General features: G+C 43.5%; 2 protein-coding genes across 2 annotated transcripts in view; one reads left to right on the plus strand and one right to left on the minus strand.

Moving 5' to 3' along the window:
• Positions 1-7,570, plus strand: part of stmn2b (stathmin 2b) — a 10,897-nt gene extending 3,327 nt beyond the window's left edge. The window contains exons 2-5 of the mRNA XM_005728448.1: positions 2,791-2,886; positions 3,001-3,173; positions 3,776-3,967; positions 5,717-7,570. Coding sequence (XP_005728505.1) covers positions 2,791-2,886; positions 3,001-3,173; positions 3,776-3,967; positions 5,717-5,776 — 521 coding nt within the window. The 3' untranslated portion in view covers positions 5,777-7,570. The remainder of the gene's footprint in view (positions 1-2,790; positions 2,887-3,000; positions 3,174-3,775; positions 3,968-5,716) is intronic.
• Positions 7,571-10,421: 2,851 nt separating this feature from the next.
• hey1 (hes-related family bHLH transcription factor with YRPW motif 1) lies at positions 10,422-13,140 on the minus strand. The gene is made up of 5 exons (XM_005728449.1): positions 12,950-13,140; positions 12,756-12,831; positions 12,583-12,666; positions 12,386-12,467; positions 10,422-12,187 (listed from the first exon to the last, which is right to left on the minus strand). The coding sequence occupies exons 1-5, from the start codon at positions 13,033-13,035 to the stop codon at positions 11,520-11,522; spliced, it is 996 nt and encodes a 331-aa protein (XP_005728506.1). The 5' UTR covers positions 13,036-13,140; the 3' UTR covers positions 10,422-11,519.
• Between the last annotated feature and the right edge of the window lie 2,669 nt (positions 13,141-15,809).

Consider the following 15,809-nt stretch of genomic DNA (forward strand, 5'->3'; position numbering starts at 1 on the left):
GAGGCTCCAGGAAAAATACCAAATAGGGGTGTGGCGGTTTGTGGCAACGCACTCTCTCTGAGGAGATGCTGGGAGCGTGGGTGAAAAAATAGAGAAAGAGAGTGAGAGGGAGAGTGCACCAGCGACAGATGAGACGGAGGCTTGGGGATGCAGAAGGTGCTGGGGAAGAGGGATGCTTGCGGGGGTGGAGGTAGTGTGGATATTGATGATCTGCACTCTTTCGGCTGATGGATTGGAAGAGGAAGTGCAGTTTGATGGCTGTGTCTGTGGTTGTGGGACGGGAGGAGCAGCTCTGACTGGTTGGAACCAGCCTGATGGATTGGAGTGGGAGCAGTAAAGTGTTGATGTCCCCGTCTGAAATTACTTCATCTCATCTTAAACTGACATATATCGCTTCAGCACGCCTGAAGCTCTGCCAGAAACCTTTGTTTGGAACGCCGTAGCTAGCCATTTTAATGTTTGTGATCCTCTGGGAATGACCATATTATTACACTGCTTACAGAAGGAATTCTCTCAGGAGGAATACAGTAGCACTTTAATGTTTCTACATAATAGTGACTCTCATATATTTTTGATTATGGAAATGAAAGGGGGGGGGAAATGTGGGTTTCAGACATGGAGAGCTGTTTCAGTTCACAGCAAGCGGTTCTTCTTAAGAGAATCAATTTAATTTAACAGTCATAGAAAAGCAAAAAAAAGTGTTTGCACCTTTATTAATAACCAGGATAGAGCTGCAATCATGGGCGAATTTATCCACTCGTCCATCAATGCAGATAAAGTCTCCTTTTTTATGTGATATGCTGCTTTTTTCCAGCTAAAATGAGATACCTAACAAGCTCCTCTTAACTAGAGACTTCAGTGATTAACCAATTTGTCAAGAAAATCACCATCGAATTAACAGATTATGAAAAAATCATTAGTTGCAGCCAGAACTGCAGAAACTGTAGATCCACAGGAAAAAAAAAGGACCCGCCCAGACTCAGCAACCAGTAAAGAGGAATATCTACTGATCTGCTCCATTAACCCAAATTATCTGCTCCACTGAATTGTTAACTGTCTGAGTCTTTAGCTGTCAAGTGGAGTTGTACGTACGAGAACATGGCTGCTGGGCCTTGACATATACACAGCCCCGTAATGAGCCAGTGACACCCTCCCCCACCCCATCAGCAGAAATGGTGCAGTCCAGTAATTATGAGTTTAAGTGGCATCCACCTGACTTGGCTCCTTCCATTTAGCTGTCCTGAGGGCAGTCAGCGGTGGAGGGAGCTGATAATCCTTCCGTCTGTGATTTCAGTTTAAGTCAGAAAGGCGTTGGCACCATTGCAGGGCTACACCTCACCACTCGAGTGTTTTCTCCCCCTCTCACCCCTTTTCACTCTCTCTCTCCTTTCATCTCATAGAAATTGCACTCTTTTCTGTTTCTTTCATCTTCATTCCTATTCTCTCTCTCTCCTTTCTTCCAATAATTCTTGTTTTTTTTATCAGCCTCCCTCCTGCTGTGCTCTTACTCTTTCCCTCTTCCTCCTCAGGGAAGGGGCTAACAAGGCCATCGGAGAATAGCAAGAGCTACATCTGAGAGTTTATCACATTACGGTGGCGTCTGCCCGTCTGCAGGGCAGAAAGTGAGACGCAGGGAGTGAGAGTGAGAGAGTGAGAAGGGAATGAGAGAAAAGAAGCGGCTTGTATTAATCACACTGTACCCCACCACAGAGAAGCTCTTTCCCAGTAAATCTAATTTCAGACGTTGGTACTGTGGCCTTCTGCAAATCATGAATCAATGTGCCACATTTCAGCCCTGAAGGCCTTGTGCTCTGGGTGATGGATTATGCCATACAATGACAGTTGGCATGCAAATCTGCCCCATGAGGCAGTGCACCTTGACAGATGTGCAAACGCAGAATATTTCACAACCTGCAGCGTGTTGCAGATACTTTTGCCTTCTCTCTGCTGGGACTGCTGCTGAACTTAAAGCACAAATTACAAAGGAGTAGGTGCCAAAAACACAAGAATAAAAAAAAAGAAAAAAGAACAAGGTTACACAAGGTTGTTCTTTTCATACTGTCTGCCCTTCGGAGTATTTGTTCCTCCCTGCAGGGGCGTAGGTTGCCAAACACAGCAACTATGAATTGCTGCCAGCTTCACTTCAATGTTATTAAGTTTTTGGACTGTAAATGGACCATGGGATGGACAGCCATACTGCTGTGCTATGCTGATAAGCTAAACCAGTAGCTGTTAGCCTCCTCTATCCATAAGCCACAGTCTAAGAAGATAAAAAACCCAAAGATTATCTGGCTTCTAAAATTACCTGAAAACCATGCAACTAATCGCTGATTACCTACAGAAAAGCTGTGGAGCACAAGGGCGTTGGTCTGCCGGCGTTAATAAATAATAGGCCGAAATAAATGCATAGCTAATGATGTGTGGAGAATCCTGTGGGGATGGAAGCATCTTGACTGTTGGGGAAATTAGGTCAAGTAAGGACACATCCGTCATGCTCCCCTCAGTGGAAACAAAAGCCTCAAAATGTCTGCAAAACCCTGAGCAGTTCAGCTGCAGCAGACATCCTTTGATGAGACTTCCTTTTGGACGTCTTGATGAATAATTATCCCTCCAAAAATGTTAATATTTACATCAAAGACCTCCCGTGGAAGTAGAAGTAGGTTACAGATGTTTCATCTTTTTTCTGTGTTACTGGGTTAATATTTTGCCTGTGTGCATGTTAGAGGCGCGGCCCTTAGTGTGCACGACAGCAAAGTAAGCAGAAGTAATATTTCACATTTGTATCCGCAGCTTACAAAGAGAAGATGAAGGAGATTTCAGTTCTCTCGCTCATCTGCTCCTGTCTGTATCCCGAGAGCCGCAAAAATATCATGGGCGACTATGAAGGTAGGGTGGATATAAGCCTCCTGTTTTATCCAAAAGCACCTGAAGGAAGAAAGAAAGGCAGAGAAAAGTGAGAATTGTCTTTCTTTTGTTCGTTTTTGTTGCACACGCATGCAGATATGGACATAAAGCCCATTAACAAGCGCGCCTCAGGCCAGGCCTTTGAGGTCATCCTGAAGCCGACCTCCCCTGTATCTGAAGTGGCCCACTGCATCACCAGTCCCCCAAAGAGGGACATTTCCCTGGAGGATATCCAAAAGAAGCTGGAGGCAGCTGAGGACCGAAGACGGGTAAGGATCTTCCCCCCACAGAGACACAAAAACATCAAGTGTAAGAAAACAAAATAATGCCAAACAAAAGCACAAAATCATCTTCGAGCTTACAAAATATTGCTGCTATGATGTTATAATCGGTTGGCTTCCCTTGAAATCTAATTTCACATAAATGTGCATCACATTGGCTGCTGCACCCTCAACCCTGTCATGAAAAATCGAGGCTGACATCGGCTAATTCCTGCATCCCATTGATTCGAATGTCAATAGAGTGAGTCCAGCACCTGACGAATCCAACAAACCAGCACCAAATCAATCAACCAATCAATATCACTGATTTTTTTTTTAACTCCGACTACCCAATACTGTCAGGAAAACACACAGTGTACTATATAAATTATAATACATAGTAAATAATTCATTATAGTTTTTTAAAAAATTAAGCCGGTGAGGAAAGACCTTTTCCTAGATCGTTTAAACATCTGCATCTGTTGCACCATCTCTGACTCACTCTCAGAGACATAAATCAATGAGTGGTCAGATTTCAGTAAATCACATTTAAGAACAAATTTAGGAAGACATCTTCTCTCTTCTTTCTCCTTCTCCTCTTCCTCCTCCAGTGCCAGGAGGCGCATGTGCTTCAGACCTTGGCTGAGAAGCGGGAGCATGAGCGCGACGTGCTGATGAAGGCCATGGAGGAAAACAGCAACTTCAGCCGCATGGCTGAAGAGAAGCTCCAGATGAAGATGGAGCAAATCGAGGAGAACCGGATGGCTTACCTGGCCGCCATGATGGAGCGCCTGCAGGAGAAGGTGAGGAGCGGAGAGAGTCCCATCTGAAAATTATTCTCCTTATTATCCGGCTAATAATAAAATTATGTCACTGTGAGACTTTGCAAACAGGCAAATAAATATTTTAGTTGTTACTTCATATCGTGTATAATACATACTGATGTCAGTGTGAATAAGAAACGGTCATTCTCGTTGTGTTGCTCCAACTACAAAATCCCCAGACAAAATATTGACGGTGTGACCTCAGAAAAGCTGAGAAATCTTAAAGAAAAGCTACCTTGTGTTGTGCTTGTATTCATAAATCTATCACTAAGTCAAAGTAGTATCTTCTATTTTCTGATTCGCACTATGAAAACGTAATAACATTTGTCTTTGCTATAAGAGTCCAAAACAAACAGCTGAACAAACTGAAAGTGACTCTGCCGTTACACACAGTGACATAATTACCATCAATGTTTTATTACAGTTATGAATCTGACAATGAAACAAACCAGTAAAGACAAATGTGTTTTAGAGCTGAAGTACTGGATAATATTCTCATGTTCATAAAGACAAGAATAAATAGGAACCATATTATTAAGCTAGGCTAATGAATGCTTGTTAGCTGATCACGATCAGCCCCCATTACTCAGTATACAAAAGATACACGTAGCTACTGTCACATCACCCACTGGTCTGAAGCTTCAACAGCCTCTGCCATGTTGTATTTTCTGAAGGGCCAAAGCTTATCATTAACCCCACCCACACAGGCCTAGAGACCAGTTGGGAACTGCTTGACAACCACCAGTTGCTAAGAAAAAATGTGTGTTCCCCGACTGGTTGGAAATGCTTGTTGGCAGTTGCTGTAACCAGTGGTTGCTAAGGAAAAGTTATTACCCAATCAGTTGGGGCGTCGATGCAGGAGCTTAATTGCTGTTACTATGTGAAATTGTTTCATAGACAGGTACATGGCGTCCCAGCAAAACCTCTTTGTGATTGCCTTGGCCGCTAGCAGATTGCTGCAGTTGCCCATCGTTGCATGGAAGATGCCAATTTGTCTGAAAACACTTGCCAAATACTTGTTAAGCAGCAGTAAAGCACGTCTCTAACAAAGATAACACCACTTTTTGTAAAATATTGGTTGGAGTGGCAGGACACAACGTCGCACTTTTTCAAGTTTCATTAGCACTAGCAGGCGTTTGCAATCAGTGTCTTCCATGCAGACTACAGGCAATCTGTTAGCAGTCAAAGCAGTCACATGGGTGGGGTTATGGTGCAGCACCCTCTTTGCTCGTGACACCTCTAGCAAACCTGATACTGAATACCTTTTTTTTTTCTTTTTCTTTTTCTGTGTGACTGAGGTCATACTTGGCCGATCTAGCTAAGGCTAGCTTGATTAGCAAGCTAAGGACAGTCACCACCAGCTGGGAGTTAGTTGCTTATTCAGTACTCGTGTTCTCCACCATCATTTTGAAAAGTCTTGCACATTTATCAAGTTATCATTAGCAAAAGACAGAATGACATTTAAACTCAAAATTGCCTTTGGGCAGTAGGTCTGGAAATAGATTTTACTGCACAAACACACATTCGCACACACATACATGGACTCGAAAGAGGAAAACAATACAAGCCGTGCTGTCACGGCTGGTAAATATAGCAAGAGGGGAAATGAAGTCGAAGGGTCAGCATAGGGAAACTGTTGCTGTGAACAAGGGGGAAAAAATGTCAGGAAACGGCTGGCAGCAGAGAAAAACGTGACATCCTCAATGTGTGTGTTCATGTTTTTTCTAGGAGAAGCATGCACAGGAGGTGCGCAGGAACAAGGAATTGAGAGAAGCACTGACAGCGTGAGAAACCCCAACTGGTTCCATGTCCCACCTCCACACCCTCCACCGCCTTCCCCAGCCCTGAGGAACGCCCCACCCCGCTCCTTTCCCCACCCGTATCCCACATTTCCCCACCTCTCCACCCCCACCGCCATACTCCCCCCTACACTAGTACAAACCACCACAGCCTGAGGTGCCACCCCGACACAGCGGGAGCTTCAAATGGAGTTGGGGGTGGGAAAAATGCAAAAATGATTAAAAACAAAAGAAAGATCAATGTATCCTGTCCACTCTTCCCAAAAAAAAGAATGTTTTCGCTCCGTTTCAAATGAGAGGAAAAGAAAAAAAAAATCAAATTGACAAGTGACAGTGGTTTTTGTAAATACTTCCTTTTTTTGTTATATACAGTACGATACAAGCAGCAAAAGTATTGATTGCAGTGTGCCATTTTTATATATAAGTTTCTTCTCCTTGCATATATGGATGTAATAATTTGTTCATTTTCATGTTTACTTTTTTTTGTTCATTTCAGCCTGAGAATGTTTTCTTTTTTAGATTTCTCTTGTGTGATTACAGGCTTAGGTGTTTGTTGTGAGTTTGCCAGCTAGCTGATGGTTGGCGGTGACTGCTTGCGTCCTCACACGGCCCGCATCCTGGCTCAGTTCCCTTCGCCCCTGCAAGTGGCCGCTTACTCATCTGACCCAGCAGATCTGCGAGGCAAAATTAGATCCATCCGGTTTATGCCAGTATTCAATTAGTGAGGAGCAAGTGCAGGAAAGCTGACAGAGGGCAAAGGGGGACAGTTTTGCGTTCATGTGAGGACCGCAAGCCGTCGTCGCACATCCACTCCTGTGAGGTAGGGTAGTGACTGTACCACAGGAGGCCACTTTAGCATTTAATGAGCCCATCCTCATCCTTCTTCCTTCCGTCTGCAAACTCTTCATCTCTCCACATACAACATATATATATATCTACTGTAAAAGCACTCACTCACATGCTCTCCACACAGGCAACCACAGAGCTCAGGCAGAGCGTGCTAATTTCTGTCCATCTGGCACCGGAAAGCTCATCCCTGACAAATGGCGGGCCTCTTATATTCCTCTGAAAACAGGCTTCCAGTCACATTTAAATCACATGTTACTGTAACGTACGACACCACTGGGGACAAAGTGCATCCTGAGAATGCTGAAGTGCAAAAACAAAATAATAATAATAAAACCTGCTACTGTGAAGCTTAATTTGGAGAAAAAAAGAAAATAAATCCCATTTTTCTCCATTTCACAAAGGCTAGAGTAGTCCGCGACATCGCCATCACCTACTGGGAACCATCGCACTTCACTCCGAGACACTTTAAATGCCACTGTAAGGTCAGCACAAGAAAGACTTCTAAGCCATAAAGACAGGTATCACTGCAGCAGCGATTCATGAACACAGTATTTCCATCTGTAAAGGTGTATATGAGTGTGATAAAGTATCCGAATGGTTTGTAACCAGGGGTGTTGAAGCCTGAGGTTGAACCCTGTTGGTCACGCACGCACAGTTGACCCATAAATGTGTGTGAGTGTGTGTGTGTGCAAGTGTGTGTGTATTTCAGAAACGGCGGGTAGATAAACCAACCCTTGTGCCATATGATATTGATCCGGTTAAATATAAATAAACACCATTACAGTCAGAAGTTCAGCACAGACAGCGACTCTCCTACCTGCCTCTCTCACTCTCTCTCTTTGTCTCCTCTATCCATTTGTGTGTTTCCCCCTCTCCACATATATCTTTGTGAGCAAGCAGTGGTTAATAAAGATTTGGGGTTCAGTGAATGAAACCGGCTCTCAGACTGACTTCTTTCCTGCACGCTTGTGTTTCCAGTGGACTATTTTCTTTATGTAACTGAAACAAAATGTCAGGTCAGAACAATGCGTGGATAAACACGTCTGTAGGTGAATTATTCAGCTTCAATAACTCTTTGGACTGTACAACAATCACCACCTGGATTTAACTAAGCAAACAGGTATGAGCCTTCCACTGGATAATTACTGCAATGATTAACCTGTTTCGGCTGCCAACAGGTTATTTAACCCTAACCGATGCAGCAATTAGTTTCTCATTTCTTAAACCAGAAGGTGCTAAATATTAACCAGCATCAAGCAAAGAAAACTACTAAGGAGACTGCTGAAACTGCTAAAGAACTGTACAATGCATTATGAAAATGTGGAAGGACAGAAGTGTGTTAGAGGATACCCACATGCTAAGTGCAAAGGGAACTCAGGGGATTGGGACTAAACAGCTTTTAGATTTAAGAAAACCACTTATCATTGAGGCAAACTGGGAAAAAAACATGCTTTAATTTGGTAGGGAGAATGAAGATGGGACTGGATGTTGAAGGAAAAAGGTCGTGTTCTCAGATGAATTCTGTTCCTGATGAGTGTATGAGGGTAAAAAGAGAGGTGGATAAAGTGGTGCACCCATCGTGCTTAGTGCCCCCAGTACAAGCCTGTGGGGCAGGCTTATAAGCTTGGGTTGCTTCAGTTAGTCCACTCCAGATTCAGCATTAAAAAAAAATAGATTCTTCCATCAGTGTAGTTTTTCTTCCTTCATGCAGTGAGGATATTGCAAGGTGACAGCGTCAGGATTCATCGGGCTCAGACTGTGAAAGAGTGGTACATGGAGCACGAGGCAGACCATTAACCCCACTGAGACTGGAGAAGTCGTCTGACTCTCTCATCGTGAATACAAGATATCAGTGAAAAATGAATACAGCTGTGCAGGAAATAAATGCCATGAGGTTATCAAAATGCTGTGTTTTGTTTTATATACTTTTTAAAATTATTGTTGATTTTATTTTAAATATTTAGATATAAATAAGTAACAAAAAATACTGATTTTTACTGACTCTACCTATGTATTATTTTAACATTTATCATGTATTTATTTGTTCTGCAAAACGTAGCATTTGTGTGAGCGAATCAGAGAACAGCTTTATATTGTAAGGTAGACCCTACAATAATACATACAGAGAAAAATCCAACAATCAAATGACCCCTATGAGCAAGCACTTTGGCGACAGTGGGAAGGAAAAACTCCCTTTTAACAGGAAGAAACCTTGGGCAGATCCAGACTCAGGGAGGGGCGGCCATCTGCCCGACTGGTTGGGGTGAGAGATCAATACCTGAACCAGTTTAAGGCTACTAAAGTAACTTCTCTGGCATTTGTTATGGGCATAGTGCTGCAGTCAGCTGTTTTACACAAACACCAAAGAAAAAGAGACACAAAGTCATAAACATAGATAAAACATTACAGATTAGATGGTACCTAACTACACATAAAATCATGAAGAAAGAAAAAATCACGGCCTCTAATGATGAATTTGATTGAGAGCCTTTTGTTTTTTTAATAACTGTCTGCAGATTTTGAGTTAACGTTGTTATTTGATCACAAAAAAGCATAAAGTGAAAATCTGACATCAGCCCCAGTTATAAAAGGAAAGTGAGAATAATGAAGGCCGTATTTGCACATTAGCTTTTCCTGCTATGACAAGTAGAAGGGCAGTTTACGAGGCTTTAATTTGAGTTGTATGGTTCCAACTTGTTTATTATACATGACCAGCTTTTTAAAACGCTCATCAAGATTATATGGAGACATAGAAGTACAGCATAAATGCCTGTGCATTTCCATTACATCTATAGAGCGTGTTTATACTCTTATCTGTTTGTACTATTATCTGCTCTAAAACATTTTTAAAATAAACTTTGAAAATGTACTTTTTCAGTGGATTAATATAACAGAAAACATTCTAATGCTATTAGAATAATGTGCATTTTTGCGGTATTGCTTTAACCTAAAAAATATAAGATTTCATTACGCATAATAGGTTTCCTTAACTTCTTTCAGTCCTTTTCCTTGTGAAATATTCCCATTTTGCTGTGATTAACAAAACATCCTTTGCCCGCGACGACTTGAAGCACCACTTATGACCAGTTGAGGGCGACAAAAGACAAGCTGTCTTCGCTCCACTTCACTGATCTTGCCTTTCGGCTGCACAGAGAGGCTTACATCACTACCTGGCTCTGCATCATCATCAGGAAATGAAAGGAGGATGACTAGACAGAAGCGGAGAGAGGCGACAGCAAAGAAATAAAAGAGTCAGAGTTACGCAGGCGACCGGGCCGACTATTTGGGCCACTGTGCTGAGAACAGAAGGTGCAGCTGGTGCAAGCTGAAATGATGGCAAAGAGACAAAAACCTTTGATGCACACTTCCTTTCTCACAGGTTCCTGCTCCCTCTCTCCTTTGACTCTGCCACCCCTCCCATTGCTTTCTTCGCCCTTTTCTCTTCATCTGCTACCCAATACTCCATCCCTCCTTACTTTCCTCCTTCATCCTCTTCCAACCTTTCCTCCCTCCTTTTTCCCTCCTCTAGTTCCCACGGAGCACATGGGGCCAGGCAGGCTGCTATTGTCCAGGATATCCCCTCCTTGTTAATGGTTTCCTGTGCACACACAGAGGACTGCTGAGAGAAACAAGCAGCCTCATCTGATACCAGGCGTCGCCATGTACTGCACACACACACACAAACAACTGGAGGCATCAACAAGCAAACACACGTACCATACCACACCAAAGCACATTCACACCGCAATGAATAAAATCCCAGCACACTTGAACAAATACGCAGGTGATTTATCAGAACTCTTTTTTTATTGCAAGGAACTTGTCGTTACCACCAGCAAGACCTTTGAAAAGCAGGCAAATCTGATTTGTCAGCGCTTGCTTGTGTTTTGTACAACCATGAAATGCACACAGTCACAGTGAGGTTTGCTAGGAGACACCAAAACATCACCTGGAAATAAAGCAATTGCATTTAGAAATCTGTCTACAGGCTTTGGAAATGTAATGATGTTATTTACTTTTTATTTACTACAACTGTTCTTACAGACGGAGATGAGCTTCCTGTTGGTAACTTCTGACTCTAAACGCTGATGCAAAAAAACTTTTGAGACTAGGTGATAAGAAGAAAAAAAACAGCCTAACATCTTTTACATTAGGAAGAAGCAGGAACTTTGCTATAGCTGTTAAAAAGCTGTTAATCAGTTGATTGTTAAGGACAGGATTTACTGTAGAGAGGAAGTTTAAGTTGAGGGAAGCGAGTTTAAATAACAACGCTTTACATGAACACTGGAGGCTGTGGGTAAATCACATTTAGCTTTGTTTTAACCAAGCTGGTAGCTGACATCTGCTCCCACTATCAGTCAGACGAGCACCTGGTTTTGGTTATTCCACCCCATAAAATGTTGTAAATAGGGGGTGACTCTCAATCCCCTGTAACTGTGGTACCAACACCCGAGTTCCAGGGTGAAAGTGTCCCCCCCCCCTTTCACCCAGGAACTCGACAGGCTGCTTGACCATCTGGAAAAGCCATTCCTGATAGACTGACTACAGTGGGTGAAACTTCTAAAAGGGGTGGGCAGGAACAGAGATCAATCAACATAGTAAATCACACTTGTTGCTTTTTAGTCACGGTCTCCCTCGTCACTGATTTTTTCTTCTCTTCTATACAAAGAACAACAACAACAAAAAAAAACCCATTACAGATGATTAAAAAAAACAAACAACTATAACTAGGTATATCCTCTGTGGGATGTCATCATCATCATCATCACCATCATAGAAAAAAATAGCACTTTCTTAGCAGGAAAATAAAGAATTTGAGTCCTTGAGTCCAGCTCAGCTGGGAAGTGAGTCGAGTCTGTACGCAGATTGAGTTTTCATTTTAGTCAGAAAGCTCCTATCTCCATACCCCAGGGTCTGTAGGGTTTGGCCACGCCGGAGTTCTGGGTCGGGGGGCTGATGGCAGTAGTGGGTGAGATGAGGGGGAAGGTGCTGAAGGTGAAGGGGAACGCCGAGAGAGAGGAGAGGAGTGGAGGGGAGAGCTTGGAGGCCGACGAGGGGACCAGAGCAGGATGCAGGACGGTGGTGGGAGCGGCAGTGGTGGAGGGAATCCTGATCGGACCTTGATCGGAGTGTGGGGTGACGCTGCCGCTGCGCCTGCCCGGGATGTGAGTCTCTGCAACCAGCGCGGAGGATGACGGCGAGGAGGAGGACGGCGATGAATTGGAGGTGGATGACAGAGGAGTTTGTGGGCTGCTGGTGGTGCTGCGGGGTAGAGGCGCCAGCGGTGCACCCTGTTGGTGCTGGAGGAGGAGGGGGTGTGTGAGGTGGGCAGCGGGGGATCCGAAAGCAGAACCCCACGCCAGGTGACTCAGGCCGGAGTGAGCCTCACGCTGACTGGCGTAGTTGTTGAGGTGAGAGACTAGACGGATCCGCAGAGGGTCTGCGCTGTCCAAGCCTTCGATTATGCTCAGATAACGAGCCGTCTCAGCCAGGCACTCCCTGAAACCCAAACCACGGTAGTCCATCGCGAGGGCGTGGGCGTCAAAGTAACCTGAAGAAGACAGTAAATTAGATTCTATAACCGCCAACTCCTCTGAACTTTAAAAAAGAAACCGTTATGAACCATTGAGCCTTTGCTTTTGGGATAACGACATATCAATCAACACAAAAAGAGACTACTTCCACTGCTGATCTGGTCAGACCAGCTATGTGTGTCTCATTTAAACATATTTAAAATTAATAAGTGTACCTTTGCCTCCAGCAGCATGAAGCATCTTCAGATGATCAACAGTCATCTGCAAAATCTCTGCTTTCTCCAGCTTGGCTGAACCCTTCAGGGAGGAAAGAAAATAGAAAAGATAAGATTTTAACAATCCAACAGATTTTAGGTAAACAGTGAGCTTTCCTGACTGTTAACTGCTCATTAGGCTGGGAGACTTCGCGTACTTGTTTCTCGTAGGCGCTGGGAACCAGCCTGCGGAGCTCGCTGAGGCTGTTATTGATTCTGTCACGGCGTCGCTTCTCAATAATCTGAGAAAAGATCATTAAAGATTAGAGATGAGACCTGCTAAATGTGACATTTGGTGACAAACAAGGTCAAGAAAGATAAATTCACTTACTCCTCGACGCCTTTTCCTCGCCTGCACCTGGGTGGATGTTGAGGGAGACATGGAGCCGAGAGGGGAGCTCATATTCCTGAAAGAAGGTGGAACGGGGAGGTTTGGTCAATATCCGCACAGTAAAGTTTTACAGAGATATTCACAAACTTGAACCACTTCAGAGGAAGGAAACACTTCAGGGCCAAATGACTTACCCATTCTCATCTGCGCTCTCCTTCTCCACTTCAATAGTTTCATCCAGCTCGCTGTCCGAGGAGCTAAAATCGTGATTCCTCTTCATTTTGATTCGTGCGCAGTAGTTCCTTCAGTGCGTCAGCTTTGTGAGCCAAACTCGCTTCTGCCCAGGTTTGCCCGGAGCGCCTCTGTTTGAAGCGCTCAGCTTTCCCACGGTGTCATTTCAACGGTGCTGTCGGGCAACGGGGGCGGTGACCCGCGCCAAATCAGCCAATCACAAAGCTGTCTCGGGTTTGAGAGACAGCAGTTAGCCCAAGCACGTCTTCGTGCGCTTTGAGGGCTGGGGGAGAGTTAAGATCTCCCACTCTGAGGCTGTTTCGATGCCCTGAAAAACCTTCAATACTTTTCACCTGTAACGGAAGCTTATGTAAAAAAGAGCGGTGGGTCATGACTTATGAGCGTTTGCAAATTATGAGTACATTTCAATGACCATGACTGCGACTTTTACTTTTCACAATAAACAAAACTTTAAACCTTTTATGTATTTTAAAAATTTTATTTATTTAATTAATTTTTGAAGTTTAGTGATGTAAATGTGCCTGTGAACGTCTGTTGTTTAAGTGTGCTATATAGGCTATAAATTAAACAGACGTGACTGACAACATAAAAAGGTTCAGATATTTTTCATAGTGCATGTTTGGGATATATTTTATATCGCAGAACAGTTCAGTCTGCTAAATATTGAAGATTTGGGCCGACCTGCCCCGGGACCACAGATGGAAATCAGCAATTTAGTTATAATCTTTACATTTAATATGTTTGTTACACTGATGTCCATTAACACACGTTGTTCCTGTTGAATCGATTTAATAATATTTTTCTTTAAGACCACAGACAGCCTTTGTTACCACTTTATGTTCCCCTTCTTAAATACTTTCATGCTTTTTTCTTTTCATTCGGCGTCTTTTTTCTGAAATCACAGCTGGGTTTTTAAAGAAAAACAGGTTTCACGGCGTGATTTGGGATTTTGTTTTTTCCCCTCAATTTCAGAGTGACTGATCTTCCCAAACACGGAGGATCTTTGGAGAAACTTTGACATCGGTCCAATGGACTTTCGGTCCATGACTGTCCACCCCCGCCCCCAACCACCCTGCTCCCGCGAGTCCGCCCCCTCCTCCCCCGTGTGTGTCCCCGGTGGTGATGAGGAGTGGCTGGCCGGCTGTCAGCACGCGCTGGCCGTGGGAAAGTTCCCTAACCGGCGCTGATAACCAATCAGAGGCCGACGGCCGGCTCCAGCGCTGGAATGAATGGAGCAATTGGTCGGGGCGACGGGCGGTCTGCGAGCGAGCGTGTGAACCTGTAATCCAATACTAACTCAGCCCGGGAGGAGAGACAGGGAGCGCTGCCGCAACCAGAGGAAGCCACCAAGTCTAATCTTACCCCACAGAGAGACCTCATGCACGGTAAAGACTCCGTGGGCACTTCAAGGGCTTGTGAGAGCAGTCAGCGAGAGGCCCGTAATGCAATCAAAGCGGTTTGTCCGCTCTCCCAGGAGTTTCCATATCATCACCAGCGCACGACTGATGGCTCCTATAATGGTCACACTCCCCAAATAATTTGACAAGAGCTGCTGCTGTGTGTTTGTATATGCGTGCAGCACTCATGTAATGCATATGGAGCTGGAGCCCCTCAGGCGACGGTCTCCTGCAGGGACCGGTCTGCGGCATATTTAAACAACAGTGCGGTGTTTTAAAGAATAGTGCACAGTGATAGACATGAAAAACGCCTGAATCATTAACAGTATATAAGTAATCATCTCTGTCATAGGCTGCAGTGGCTTTTCACTTCTATTTCATTTCATTTGAGGAACATATTAAAGCCAAATTTTACTCCACGGTTTTATTGTTGTTCACATTTAACACCTCTTTCTAATAGTCTGTAAAGGGCATTAATAAAATGACACCACCTCAGTTTACATTAGGTCTAACCTGCCTGGTATAGTGTTAAACTCCTCAGCTATTAATGTTTCTGAGGCCTGATAATGATCCAGTAATATAATGGTTATCAAAGATGGGGCTCAATTTATTTAATGAGTATTTTTTCTCAGTATTTTACAAAATGAGTCTGCTGTGACATCGAAGTCTGGTGACATAAGAGTTACAGCAGAGAAACAGAAAAGAACTAAGTTTATTTTGCATTCAGCAAAAAACTTAAAATAAATCTGTCGACCAAAACAGGCGAATCACAAAAGAGCTATTTGTTTAAAAAAAAAAGTTGCAGTGCCTTTGATCATTTCTGAGTAAGCCGTATTACATTTAATAAAAGCTCACCTATAATTAACAGAGTAAACAAAGAACAACCTGATGTAAAATTAAATAATAAAGAATAAAAGAATAAAAATACTAAATTATGAAAAAGCACACTCCCACTGCCCAGTTTGCTCACTTTAAACACGATGATGTAATGTTTATGTTTCACTGCATTTATAAGATAATCCTCAAAGACTCCTGTGTGTGATGTCACCGCAGAGGTACAGCTGGAATTATGGGAACAAACTGGTGGCAAACTGACATTTTTATCCCGGCTCGCGTTAAAAAAAAGAGAAGCCAAAATTGTCACTGAAGGCAGTTTCATTTAATGCATCCTGCAAAATATCTGCACCAGGCAGCAACAATGAAGGGCTATGAATAAAGCGAGGAAATGTGCTCTGTGAGGATGTAATGAGGAAACATAAAACCTCAATTCATCAGACTTTTTAAACATTTATTGTGATATATAAGATCGTAGTGCACCTCCACTCATTCTCCGAGGGGCTGTGGGATTGTCGTTTTAATCTTACGCTAATAAAGAGCAACAGAAAAATCAGTCATTAGGAGCATG

Source organism: Pundamilia nyererei, unplaced genomic scaffold, assembly GCF_000239375.1.
Source record: "Pundamilia nyererei isolate P.nyererei 1_Seehausen unplaced genomic scaffold, PunNye1.0 scaffold00028, whole genome shotgun sequence".
Lineage (NCBI taxonomy): Eukaryota > Metazoa > Chordata > Actinopteri > Cichliformes > Cichlidae > Pundamilia > Pundamilia nyererei.